We start from the raw sequence: 14633 nt of genomic DNA, 5'->3' as shown, positions 1-14633 counted from the left end.
ACTTCATGATACATTACAGTTTGGAAATCTATTAGAAAGTACTAGGACAGTGCTTCTTAGCATCTTCTAACCAACCCTAATATAACCAACTAAATACACACCAAGAGTTCCCTCTTAAGCATACTGCAAAGGCTGATGCCCTGACTTTTGGGGAAAAAGGCCATTCCCAGATCTTTTAACATTACAAAACTATGTTTACAGGAATACATGAGTTTTCCCTCCTAGGTATAACTGGGGCTGTCCACACTTGGCAGCTGAAGCTCAGTTTTTGGCCAGTGTAGCCCAAAGCACTGTCAACAACGTCACAAATTCCCAAATGCCATGTACCAAGTAATGCATCCATGAAGGAATGACTGCTTCTTTTCTCCCATCAGGCAGAAGTACACCTCAGCCATTCTGAAATGTGCAATGCACATACATAAAATGAGTCACGCAATTGTTCAGGCCCCATTTACCACACAGCTATGCATGCCATCCAGGAGAAAGATGATACATCAGACTGAAGTGGCACACACGGAAATACAGTAAAAGAGAACTATCATCATCAATATGCACCAAAAGTCCACCTAAGTTATTCCGTGCACCTGTGTGATGCATATTCTTTACATCACTTTTTATACTCCTCCGAAGATTTTAATTACTCCAGAGAAAAGATACATTATATACTTCATACACTCACTTCAACAGTTGAAAAAGGCTCTATCACTACAAGTGTCAAATCAGTTTACTTATCCAGATTAAAGCATCGTAACTGTAAAGAGAATGCAAGACAGCAAATCAAACTACAGTTATTAGATTCTGATACTCAAACCTATATAGCCAGTGAGCAATGAGAAGTTTGAGACTAGAAGCTAACTAGCAGGCCATTTTATTTTTAGTGACTAAGGACCTCATGCAATAAAAACAGAGCAACTGAGATGTAACTTTTTAAAACAAAAAAGCAAACATTTTATATAATATGGCAATCTTTAAAACTATGCATGAAGAAAACTATACATTTACAATGTATAGAATTTCTTCAAGAAACTGAAAATTAAAAAAAAAAAAAAAAAGCTATGAACTAAGTAATATACTACCATTACTGGAACCCTTAGCTCTGTTGTATTCAAAAATACTTTACACAAACTGCTTATATATAACGGGAGCTCACAAAGTAACATTGACACAGAGCTAAAGCTCATTCTTCTTGTATTTTGTAAATTATAACATAAGGGGTGAACTGTGTGCAGAGTGGCATTTCCTTGCCTTCATGAATTCTAGGAAAGCAAAACAAGACATTACAGACCAAATCAAATATGAATTACTTCATATATACTTACAAGATGACTGGGTTTTGACATGTCCTAATGCTTTCACAAATTAAAGCACACTGCTCCTCTGACAGATTTTAGCTGGGAAGCATGCTCCCACTGCATATTTTGAATTGCGCAAATCCCCACATTCACTCTATATAAACCAAGTTGTCAAATAGTATTTGTCATTTTTTCCACCTCCATTTTGAGTTTTATGTTTTCCTCAGCTTTTTGGTGTTAACTTCTGGTGACTCAACACGTAAATAAAACCAAGATTGAACATCCAACAGTTTGATGAACAAAAATGTTTTAAATCAAATCAAAGCATACAGCACAAATAAATGGTAATAGCTTCAAATTTAGCAGCTTCATTAGCAGGTAACTCTGAGACTATAAAACTGTTAATAAAACATTATAAGCAAGTATTCCTTTTACTTTATACTTGCTTTGCCCACATGCAGTCCCCAAAGCTCAAAAGCCCTTTTTAATTCAAAGACAATTCCCAGACTACAGTAGTTAACTTCTACTATTACTCTTTTACAAATGGGTTTAAAAACATAGAACTAACATGTTCAGTTTTCTGTTTAAGAGAGAAACCAGCCAGACAATAGTTAATATAATTTACAAATTTGTATTGACATGACTGACGATGATAAAGCAAATTTTCCAAACAGAGGGGTCATATGTCACAATCCCTTTCTCCAAGTATAATTGAATATATCACAAACATGCTGTATAGCTGATCAGCATATATATGGTGGGTGCAAAATCTCAAGAAAGCATCAGGTGAAACAAATATCCTGGATAAGTTGATTTCACACAGGTAAATCCCCACCCACTTCCAATGCCTGCCCCGTCACAATAAAAGCAGTGTCAAAAGCGCATTAAAACTGCTGATGCAACTTCTTGGCCTCAAAGCTTGCTCCCTACACATTCCCAAAGCACCCCAAAGAAAAGATAACAGCCAAGGAAAGGCCAGATGAATGTTCCCAGTTGTTTATATACCAGCTATAGGTAAAGCATTCCTCAACTTTAAAACATCAGTTCACCAAGAGCAATGAACAGTCACCAGAGAACATAAAGGACAAATGTTTCACATGGCCTCCCACAAAATATGACTGAAACCAGCATTAGACTGCTACCCAAACTGCATATATCAATTAGACAGAAATTCCATTTTCCATTATTATTAGTATCTTGAGATAATTACAGAAGCTCCAGAATACAATCCAGTTTACTCTTCCCATATTTAACAGCTTTATTCAGAAAACCATCATCCTTTTTATTGATTCCCACTACTTCCGTGCACAAATGGGTTGTTTCCTCTTAAAATCCAGAGAATAAGTCCATTTTTACAAGGCAAAGAACACTCCTTTTTGACACTTCTATGCCTTTCCTTGCATTTATTTTAATCACTACCTCTGACACACCTGTCTTGCCTTCTTTCTTATATTATATTCATAATATAACTTCTACAATCAACAGAAAGAAGCAGTTATTTAATCTGAAGTGTCTTTATTTCATTGCCTGGCTAGTATCTGAAAATATGGTTCCAAAATTGCACTACACGCTTACAACATATTTCATGAATACTCAAATTCCCATATGATTCTAAGTCACTCATAGTTAAGAATGAAAGGGATAGTGAATCTATTTACTTCTGAAGTGAGAATGTCAGAATTTAAGATTCAAGCAACAGTCAGTCTACCTGAAATTGCTTCTTCTTTAGATGTAATTGAGGGCAATTTATAAATTGTTTTGCCCCAAAGCTATTCACATGGGGCAGTTTACTCTGAAAGACTTGAACTTCCTTTGGTATTCCTCCAAACTACTGAATACATTCCTGAAATTTTAATCAGTTAACACTTTGTCCTCCCAGGCAACAGAGAAACAATCATGCTAGTTCGTATTTCTGATTGGGATTAGCTCCCACAGAAGTATGTTAATAACTACACTTTCCTCTTGACTCAGAGAGTGATTTTAAGTTTGTCTCCAATACCGCACAAACATGTGGAGCCAGAGGGGTCCAGAATCTATATAACTGACTTCTTACAGCTCCTCCTAGAAGCAAGCTGGCTCAGAAACACAATACAGGTACACCTGACAGAATTGCTTCTGTATCTACAGGCTAGCTGTGTTATGTAAGAACTAGTCCAAATCCAGCAGGACCAATACTGAATCTGAGCCAAAGAGCTTTACTAGACAAAACCTGGCTTACCAACCAGTTAACACAGATCAGCTTCAGGTGAAAAGGCAGCTATGTAGTATAGCTACAAAGTCCCTGGACGAATGCAAAGATTTAACTGTATAGAAAACTTCTACGTTCCTACCACTGAAATAGAACTGCTTGCATGCATTCGTTAACATAACCTAAAGTTCCCTTGTCCCATATATCTTTGCATTCTCAGTCTGCTTCTATGAAATACTCATCTAATTCCTGCAACAGATTTGAATACAAAAGTGAAATAAATAGTAAATTAACAACCATTTTGAAGTTCTTTCCTTGTTGTAAGTCATAACTGAACTTGAGAAATAAAAAGTAAAGCAAAGCAAACCCCCACTTCTCTGTCTAAATAACAAATTCTACCTCTCATGTTTTTGTGTCCTATTACAAGCAGTCACCTCTTTTCTAACTTCAGTGGTAACTGTTTTGAAAAAAGGATGGGGGGGTGAGAGAAGAAAACATGTCTTTTACAGTCACCATGCAACAATAAGAAAGTGTTGTTTTGAAAAAAATCTGCAAAAATTAAGATTTAAAATAAGAAGGTGACACCCCTACATTAATCCAGAACCACTGTTTACAGTTCAGTGCCTAGAAAAGTGTAAAGCCTCCAATTTACCTCTAGGGATTTTTGGTTAATAAAGCATATACTGCTGACTAAATATCAGCTGACAATGACTAGTTAAAATCTTAAAACTTGCAATTACTTATGCTCAAAGTAGTTCATTTTGTATCAACAATTTGCCCCCTTATTTGCTAAGTGTACATCCTACCTTCACACCAACTGCAACATCAGTGACAATGCTGTAAAAAAAGAAAAAAACAAGAACACAAGTCAACCAATTTATCCTCATAAAACCAACTTTTCAATGTATTGCAATGCCAAAATAATGAGGAATCAAAATAGCCAACAACTTCCCCAATCAAGAAAATATGTTCAAAGAACACAGCAGGGCTGAGGGAAAGCACAAAAGAAACCTACAAAAGCTACTGAGCTCCCCCAGCTTATAGGCTTCTCCAAAAGAGTCCAAAGTTTCAAGTAAACATTACTCCAAAGCGGCACTGCCAGGAAATTTATTTAGGAAACTTGGGTTTCTGGTCCACATGAGATCATAGGGTGAAAGTAAAAGAATTTAAAAGTAAGCACAGAACTTTTCTCACACCCCTATTAACTAGACAGCTAGTTCAGCAACATAGCCTTCCCTACAGATCTTACAGTAGAAAGCAATGAACACGTTTTTTGAAATTAGCTTTAAAAAAAAGAATCCATTGGCAGGTACACCTATATGAAACTGAATGAAATTTAATCAGGTGCACCTATACGAAACTCTGCAACAGGTATGTCAAGGCACATCTTTTTCTTAGAGGCACATCATAACTCACAGTGTGTAAAGGAATCCCAAAAGAAACCTAAGTCTACGCCAAAAAAAATGAAAGCAAAACATGAATATGTGAAAGCATTCCACAATGTAACACTCATTAATGACAAGACTTCACAGACAGGATTTGTAACTCCCAACGTTATAATCACAACTAACCATAAAAAGCCTCTAGAACTCTCACAGTTGAAAGGTTATATGCTTAAAGCATACCAAAGAGACTGCCTCTCTGTTTGAAGCAGAGTAAACAACTTAATAGGCAATTTGGAAGCTGGAAGATGTTGTATTTACACTAACGAAGGCTACAACCAGCAGCCTCATTTTTCAGGTCCAAGAGAAAGAAGGAGGCCTTGTGTATAGTGACTGCCCACCCCAGCTCCCGGCCAGGGCCGAGGGCCCTCGCTGTCCCGCATGGCTGACTCCTTCAAAACCTTCCCTTCTTTGGCTTTCACAGCCAGTCTCCAGCAGACACAAAGGCATCTTTCTACCTGGGGATGGGGGGAAGCCAGAGGGCTTATTAGGCGGTTTCTGAAAACAAAAGAGCTCGACATCTGGCTCCCGCTGGTATCGCTCCTCCCCTCCAGCCAGCTCCAAAACAAACCCGAGCCCCACAGAGCCTCCCTCCGCACCCCACGGCTGGAGGGGAGAGAAGGCAAAGGCGGGGAGAAGGAGAGGCTCTGGAGGGGACGGGCGGGGGTAGATGGCGCTCCCTCTTCACAGCGAGACCCGGCGTCTCAGGTACTACACTAAGTAGGGGCGGCCCAAATTTAAACGGAAGACCCTACCGAGGGGCCCGCGTTACGGAGGGGCTGAGCCCCCTCTTCCCCCCCGCCCCACCCCGTACTGGGCCTCAGGCTTCAGCTGTCCCGCGGCGGGAAACCCGCCTGTCCCCACCGCCGCCGGGGCAGCGGCCGCTCCCCGCACCCTCGGAGACGCCCGCCCGCCGACAGCCAGCCGCGGCGGGGAGCGAGCCGCCGCCACCGGGACCGGTCCCAGCACCGACCAGGCGATACAACCGCGGCAGCGCCCTCGCCCCCACCGCCCCGGTCACTACTCACCCGTCCATCGCCGAGCAGGACAAAGCGCGGACAAGCGGGACAGACAGCCGCGCAGCCAACGCGTACGGGAGACTGTGAGAAAATGGCGGCCTGGCCTGCACGAAAACCGCCGAACGTTGCCGAGTGCCGGATTCCGTTCCTCGTCCCTCGCCGCTACAGAGCATGCGCCAGCCGCCCGGGCATGCGCCCTGGCCGCCGCTGAAGGTTTTGCCATCAGCTGCCCGGCCCGAGCCTGCCCCGCCTGAGGCGGGAACCGGGCGCGGCGGGGCGCGGCCCTGGGTTCCTCACCCCCCCGCCCCGGGACCCGGCGTGTGGCGAGGGGGGGACTCCCGCTTCTCCTGCCCCCGCGCACCGCCTCAGGAGCGCTTGTGTGTGTGCGAGGCAGAGAGGTCGCCTGAAAGGACCTCGGCTCACGGTCCCGCCCGGGGAGAGCGCCCGAGGCCGCGGAGGGCGGTGGGGGCAGGCCCGCTCCGGGGGCTCCTCAGTCCCTCGGCGGTCTCTGCCGGCCGGCCCGGGGCTGCCAGTGACCCGCCGGGCCGCACTTGTTGCGCGGAGAGACTTGCCGCGCTTCTTGCCAGCGCTTCCCAGCGCCGGGAGCCTGTCCCTGCTCCCCAGGGAAAGCCTTGGGAGAGGCCGCGCCAGGCCCGGGCGGCGGGGGCCACCCTGTCCCCTCAGAGGGCCCAGCCCCGACGGGGAGCCTTGTCTTCATCACTCCGTGGCTTTGGCTACACAGTCATTTACAAGGAAACGACCTGTTGACTACATAGCTGACCACTACTACTATTTCCAAAAATAATTACGATGAACGTACAAATTACCTGTTGCAGTGAGTTAGGCTGTTTCTTCACAGAAATTGGGGTAGCCATGGTTCTCTGTAAACTACTCTATCAGGGTATAAACTATTTGCTCTACGTGGCCACTAGGAAATACACTCCACACACACACACGCTATTTTTCGCCAGGTCTCAATATTTCATCACAAATCTTACAATGTTTGATACAGGTAGAAATCTGTTCGTGGGACAATCCTGGATTGCATTCAAACAAAAAGTCAAACTGAAGATTTTATACCTATGGAAGGGAAATTTGAAAATGTGATCCAAATGTTCCTAAAAGTTCTCAAACCCAGGATATAAAAAAAGTATTCAAAACATCTGTATTTTCTATATTTTGATCCGGCAATACTGGTTTAAAAATATGTTTTGTTAAAGAAGTACTGTGCTTGAAAGTAACATCAAGGACTTCAGAGATTTAGACTTGCTTATAACCATCTCTAGAAATCCAATGCATTTTTATATATTTACTCCATATATATATCATTCCTGTAGATCTGGCGTGTTTAGTAGGCTTTGCACCATTGGAGATTGTGGTTATAGTTGGTTTCTCTCATTTGCCATTGCCTTCACTCCTATTTGTTGCCACATTGTACTGGGGGGTTTTTTTGTCCTTTTTCCCCCCTTATAAATCTAAATACATCTTGTCTGGTTTTGTATTGGTAGAAGTACTGATCCTTCTACTCCTTAGCGATTAGTAGAAAATCTGTCTTTCCATCTGACTTATCTGTCTCGCTGCCCGTCTTGCTTTCCTCCTCTGCTTTTATAGTAATGCTATCTTCTAACCTGTGTTTCTCATCTCTTTTGTAATATGCCTATTTTCTCCCTCTTTCGTGACACCTACCAGAATCCATCTGATTAAGTGAGCTAATACACATTCGGTTTATCCTCTGAGTTAGATGCTCTTCCATATAAGGGAGACTGAGGAGCACGTGTGGAGTGTTTATAGCAGAAAAGACACTGGAACTGAGTTCGCAGATCTTGGTGAAATAATGGATGTGACTTTATAGAGCAAAACTCTGGTCCCCCTGAAACCGTCAATAAAAGTGATAATTAATCAATCAATCAGGATTTTACCTAGAGCATTTAATTTTAGAAGGGAAAAAAAGATGCAAACAATCAGCGTGTTATTAATAAAATGCCATAGCATCCTCTTGCTCATTTGTTTGTTCAGCGTTGTATTCCACTTTCCTCTTCATGTAGCTTTGCCTTTTCATACTATTAGATTATTTTTAGTATGCTTTTGGATGCCTTGTAAAATGTCTACCATATTTTGGACATTATGATAGTATAAACAATGACTTGGTCATCTTTTTTCTGTGTTGCTAGAGTATGTCTTTGCTTTGTCTTATGTTTTAGAAGGTCAGAAAAAAATTGTTGCCAAAAACACCCCCTTGTCCTTAAGACCTGTCAACTTTTTGCTGAAGTCCTGCATCAGATAGTTCAGAAGGTGGCTAAAATGTCCAGTAACAGGCAACCATTCAGTAAAACACCTCCAGCAAAACCCTCCACATTCCGTTGTTATATTATGAAACATGAGGGCTTATATCCTCTATCCATTTTATTCTAACCAAAATTTAAGTGTAGATGTTATTACTAGCTGTACAAAATTTCCATACTTTTTAAATCCTAGTAATCTTATTCCTGCAATAACATTTTGTTTTCCAAAATAATTCCTTTGATTATTGATATATTTAGATGTTTCACTTTCATTGGTTGTTTCCTTTTTATTTCAAGAACAGCTAATAAATAATAGTCTGTGTACTTCAGCAGCAGTATGAGTAGTTAGTGGTGTATGCTTAGTGAAAGATTGTAGGAATTAGGAAGCACACAAAGATATTTTCTGCAGTACATTGTCCCATATTGAGTCCCTGGAGTTGCTGGGGAAAAAAATAGCATCCACACTCTCAGAGAATATCTTGTCCAAGACTTTGCCTGAGCACTTTTTGACATCGGCAGCATTCTAGGGCAAAAAGTTACGCAATTTAAGAAATCATTGTGTGAAAAATATTTTGTTTGTTTCAAGCCCACTGCCTGATAATTTCCTTCAATGTCCAACAGCTCTTTTCTTAAAAAAAATGGATGGATAATTTTCCCTGTTCACCTAACCTTGCCATTCATGAATGCATATACCTTCATTATATCATTTTCAGTTATATTTCAAGAGTCCTAGTAAATTTAATGTCTCCTCTATTAGAAGTCATTCCGTATTTTCAATAATTTGTTTTGCCTTTTTCTACACCTTTCCTAATCCTATTCTAGAAGACCATAATGGTCCTCATTATTAAAGTTACAAATCCAATGGCTTTATATGGGTGCATAACAAATGCTTTCTGGTTTATTTCTAGTTTTATATTATTTTTTTGTTCTGATAATACCAGTCTCATTTGCATGTTTGAATGCTGCTAAGTCATGAGCTGATTTTTCACAGAACCCCCCCACAACTCAAGCACTCTTCGCTGTGTGGAAGTCATTCATTTAGATTCCAAGATTTTGCATGTATAGTTTGGCTTGTTTTCTCCCTTGCATATTACTTCCATTTTTCAGCACAGAATTTAACTCGCCATTTTATCATTCAGTCACACAGTATCATGAGAGCTTTCCACAATTCTTCACGGTCAGCTTTTGTTTTTATTACCATGAATAATTCAGCATCATCAGCAAACTTGGTCGCCTCGATAATCACTCTTTTTTCCAGATCATTTAAGAATATGCTGAACAGCGCAGGTCCCTGTGGCACACTACCAGTAACCTCCCTCTACTGTAAAATATAGACCATTTTTTCTTGCCCTTCATTTGATATCTTTGAATAATCTCATATTAATAACTAATAATTAATAAGGTATTAATATATCAAAGAATGTACCTGTTAATCCTGTGTCAGCTTAGTTTCTCTCAAGAGCTTTGGGCAGAGAATTTCAACAGATTCTTTTTTTGAATTTATATCATGTTTTTTAGATCAGACTATGCTGAAACTCAAACTTAGTGACTCCTTCAAAGAATATGATACTTTTTGCTATTAGAGGCACTTACACAGTAACAACTCTTCATTTGTCCCTATCACCAAACTAAATAGCCCTGTCTCTTTAGTTTCCTCATATTATTAACAGTAGTGTCATCGAATGGTGTTGCTTAGTACAACAGATCCTCTGGATATTATGGGAAAGGTTGATCATTCAGTTTACCAGTCTTTGTTATATTAAACCCCATTATTCTATCTTAAGCCAGTTCTTGTCAACTTCATAAATTCCCCAGACGCCTTTGAGCAAAGTCCCAACATTTATTAGTAGCTATTCATCTTTCTGTGCCCCTGTAAACAATATCCTTAATCAACATTTCTTCCCAGCAGCCTGTGTTGATTTACTTTGTTTTATTGAACTAAGTTTTGAAGCTATCGAGTAGCTCTTACAAGCACAGTGCCCTAAATAAATGTCTCTTTTTCGAGTTCAGGTCAGAAGTTGTCTTGCTGGTCTGAATCCCACAGGCTGCTCTCCAGCATTTTATTTCTAGCATCCTTGCTATAAAGACAGCTTATCTTGGGCGGGCTGGGAGTGTTACTGCTCTCTACCATCTCAGGCACCAAAACATGTGACATAGCTCGTACGGTGCTTCAGTAAACGTTCCTATGGGTCCAAAGGTCCATTCTTGACAACTAGATTATTATTTGCCTGCCCACTTTTCCTCTCTTCCTTGTACTGTATCCACCTGGAAATTTATTTTCCAGAGCAAATTCACCTTTTTCTACCACTGTGATTAAATACACATACATTTACTTTCTTCAGGGCTGGAGATCACTTTTACTTTTTATTACAAACATTATATGCCAGTGGTGATTGCAAACATCTTTCATACTATAGGGTTTTCTTGGTTTTTGCCTCAGCTGATTGGTAGTGGAGTAAAGACCATGCTGTGGGTTGTGTACAGCCAGGACTGCAGCTCTGGGAAGAGAGTGCTGTATTCCGTCATAGAAAAGAAGTGAAATGAATCTTTTTTTTTCTGAATGCAAAGATGCTTGTTGAGGTTATAAGACAAAGGGTAGGAAGTTCTCTGCTTCTTGACCTAAAAAAAAAGTATAGATCCTTCTGTTGTCACAAACAGATGTCTAAGTGCTGGCCTGGCACTCTGCAAGACACGGGTGAAATATTCCAACACTAAAGCTGTGATTGCTCTCCAAGTATGATAGTAAAGTAATTTAATGGGTTGTGAGAACCTAGTTTTCACCTGACTGTAATATGGCTGACCAGGACTGATGAGGACTGCTCCCTTAACGATGTGTGCTTTTACCAGCCTAGACCTTTACGTTGCAGACAGCACAGCTGTCCCATCTACCATATAGTCATACAACCCATTAAAAAATCTCTAAGCACAATACTTTTCAAATCATTATTTAGTGTTTATTTTTATGTGTAGGTTACATAAAAGACCCACAATCAGAAAAGACTGGCTTTAATTCTTAGAGACTCCCTTATTAATAAAAGCTTTTGCCAATCAGTATTGCAGGTAACAAAGGTTCTCCATTTGAGGATCTGACAAAGTATAAATTTAGGGACTTCAGGATGGTTTTTATTTTTGAGCTGAAGTGAAGATGTCTGAATTTTGGCTTATGGTTCTCTTATATAAGGGTATGGCTAACTTAACTCAGCTCAAGCATTTAGCCCAGTGACTCCCTGGCAAGCTGTTGCTTTGTGCAAATTAGTGCCCAGTCTGGCATAATGTCTCAGCAGGTAGGTGGTGACTGGTAGCTGAGAGGTGGCAGTGATTAACCTCCTCATCCGATATCCTTGTGTTGGCGGGAGGGACTTTTCTTCTGTTCCAGAGCAAAATCCAGCAAATCCACTGCTGCAGGTGATCTAAACTCATCTGGTTTGACTTTGCACTGAAGCTATCTAGATGGACTCACAGCCATTTTTATCAGAGGAGAGCCCCAAGACCCCAACCCTCCTGCCTCCAGCTGCTCATTTGCAGTCTGAGAGCCCTTCCTGCTCTGCACCCTGCAGACAGGAGGGAGCTCAGGCCAGAAGTTTAAGCCACAGCCTAAGTAAATATCCCAAAACTAGGTTTAAGGGGCTGCTTAGATGTATTTTGACGCACCCTCTAACTCACAGACCGACATCGGACAGAAGACTTTATGTAACATACACAGTGAGCCCAGTCTTGTACAAGGTCTGAGGTTGCCTAGTTTTACAGACATAATAATTATGATTACTAAAAAGGTGATAAAAAAAGAAAGGGAGAAAACATACATTTTTTTAAAAGCTCAACACCAGCAAGGAAAATGCTCCAAATCCCCAATAACATAGTAAATTAAAGCAATACTTTCTCAAAGAAAGAAAGCTCACAGCAATTTCAAAGAATGTTCTTTGCACAGCTGGACTGAAATGGGACTTCTGCTATTGATTTCAGGAATACCAGAACTTGAACTCTGAACTCAAATAATTTAAAAGGAGTAAAAAGTGTCTCACAGTAATTTTTGAAAGGTCATGTAAGTGACAGATGAGCTCACCTTTCCACTTTACTCTTTGATGTTAGAAAATGGAATTATTTTTGTACAATTTTTCCAAAACTGCGCTCTCATAACATCCCATCCTACAGAAGTTCTTCCAAACCAATGTGCACCTTATGTAGGAACAACATGGTGTTCCTGGGCTTTTTTAATAGGGATTATTTTATGGACTCCTACAAGACTGTCTAAATTATCAAAAAGAATATAATAGAGGAAAAATATTTTCAAATGGATGCTGTCCATGGTGGCGAAAGATATTCAAAATGGAAACCTTTTAAGTGTTACAGAAAAATGTCTTCAAAGAGGACACCCCAGAAATGTGACTGTTTTTTAAAAAAATGAAAATCTTCAAAGCAGGCACCTCTCTCTGTGAGGAAATCCTCAAAGGGGCATTCCTCCAGAGTGAGAATCTTTGAAAATGAAATCTCTTAACTGATATGAAAACTTTGAAAGCAATAAACCATTCTTAAAATTGAAGGCACTATTTCCTTAGCAGACTATAAGGTGTTCTTAAAGGGAGAAATGACTGCCCCGTTGTTAACTATAGAGGTGATCAACCCCTACTTCTCTTATAAGCAGGAATAAAGATTTTTTAAAACCTTTTATCATAATCACAAAGTTACTAAACTACATTATTACAATATTTTTAACAATAAAAAGTATTGGTGGCAGTGTACTCTTTCATCACTGGACAGGCAGTTTCGTACACACTGCTGACTTACAGAATTGTAGAACCATAGAATCGTTAAGGTTGGAAAAGACCCTTAAGATCATTGAGTCCAACCGTTAACCTAGCACTGCCAAGTCTACCACTAAACCATGTCCTCAAGCACCATGTCTACCTGTCTTTTAAATACCTACTTGAAAAGAGCTTCTTAATTTTTAATGGTATAAGTAAGAAAGGCCATGGAGTGGAGCTTGTTGGAAATATTTCTGTGAATTATATTCCTGTGGAGTAATACTTTTTTTTGTAAAAGTAAGACTTTTCACAGAAAATGGCAGCTTTGCAGCATATTTTCCAGTTCAGAATAGTATGGGTGTTTGGAATCTGGACTATTTTTCTGGGATGGGAATCCATTTCCAAATTTTTTCCAACTAGCACAGTCCATGGAGTCATTTCTGGTTAAACGCTTTACAGGGAAGTGATGTAGAAGCGTGCATGGGACAACAAAGCAAAGTAAATAACCTATCTATAGGTTAGCAAGGAAACAATGAAAAGACAATTTGTTCATTGTGCCATGGCTGAAACGTCATGGCCTTTAAGATAACTGCTGTTGAGGCATTTGAGCAATGCAAGGAGATGGATCTATAGTATCATTTAAAGAGGCTGACTGCTGTGGCACTAGACTAGCTATTGGAGTGTGAGTGAACTGCAGCTGACCCAAAGCCAAGGGCAAGCCAAAATGATTTTCGGGGCAAGACATTGGAGTTTAAAGCAGCCTGGAGAGACACAGTCTCTTTTGAATTGAGAAATTCAGAAATTAGGAGATAAAATACATATTTGCCCGCCTGAGCGGCCACTTTCTCTCTTACCTATGAGGCTCACGGAAGCAGTGTTCTAGTCGGCTTCTGCTCCTGGCTGTGTGAACCTGCAACGGTGCCACCTACCTTCATACAGTTCCAACACTCAAAAATGCAGTGGATATCGAATAATGTAGTGTCTCCCCCACTCTTCCTTATTATCTTCTCACGCCGTCCTCACATGCTCCTCACTTCAGAATTCGGGTATCATAAACACTTTTAGGAAAATGTAGCTAAGGTGACGCATTGTGACATTCTGGTTTTTAATTGCTTTACTGTACATACTCTTCCCACTTGTCTGTTTGTCTAGCAGCAGTTTAACTGGGATCACTTAAACATCTTTCTGTATTAAATATTCTAGATAAAATTATTCTTTCAGATCTACTCAGCTGAAATACTTCTTAGCATATCAGTTTCACAGAACTGTGATTCCTGTAGTGTGCAGTAGTGGGAGATTCAGTATGTATACATAGGAGGCAAATTTGACCGACGTGACATACCCAATAGGGCACAGTTCTTTAATAATAGCTTATAACCAGGATCTGGTTTTGAGTTTTAGAAAAGCAGACAACCACAAAAAGTAGAAGTTGCTGGCATACTAGAAGGTAGACGTGAATAGTGTTTTTGCTAATACCAGAAGAAAAATTCCGATTGCGAGGACCAATTACAGTGTTCACTTGCTATTACAGTCTTTTCAGTCACTGAATAAATACAGTCAATGCAGCTGGCAACGCTTAGAGAATTTAAGTAAAAGCTACAAATACCTTGTGAGACCATTTGACAACAATCTGCCCAAAATAGCTGGACATAAAAACCTTTCTGTAGC

General features: G+C 40.4%; 1 protein-coding gene across 6 annotated transcripts in view; it reads right to left on the bottom strand.

The window, feature by feature from the left end:
• PTBP2 (polypyrimidine tract binding protein 2) overlaps positions 1–6121 on the bottom strand; it is a 54642-nt gene extending 48521 nt beyond the window's left edge. For 2 of the 6 annotated variants that reach the window (XM_082314082.1, XM_082314083.1), the window contains exons 1-2: positions 5951–6121; positions 4287–4317 (exon numbers count right to left, since the gene is read on the bottom strand). In XM_082314082.1, coding sequence (XP_082170208.1) covers positions 4287–4317; positions 5951–6114 — 195 coding nt within the window. In that variant the 5' untranslated portion in view covers positions 6115–6121. The remainder of the gene's footprint in view (positions 1–4286; positions 4318–5950) is intronic. The other 4 variants (XM_082314084.1, XM_082314085.1, XM_082314088.1 and 1 more) reach the window with 3 other exon arrangements.
• Positions 6122–14633: the final 8512 nt, after the last annotated feature.

The sequence above is a fragment of the Platalea leucorodia genome (assembly GCF_965183815.1).
Source record: "Platalea leucorodia genome assembly, chromosome: 5".
NCBI classification, from domain to species: domain Eukaryota; kingdom Metazoa; phylum Chordata; class Aves; order Pelecaniformes; family Threskiornithidae; genus Platalea; species Platalea leucorodia.
The sequence above is the reverse complement of the archived record's forward strand: the minus strand, read 5'-3'. Positions and strand labels throughout refer to the sequence as shown.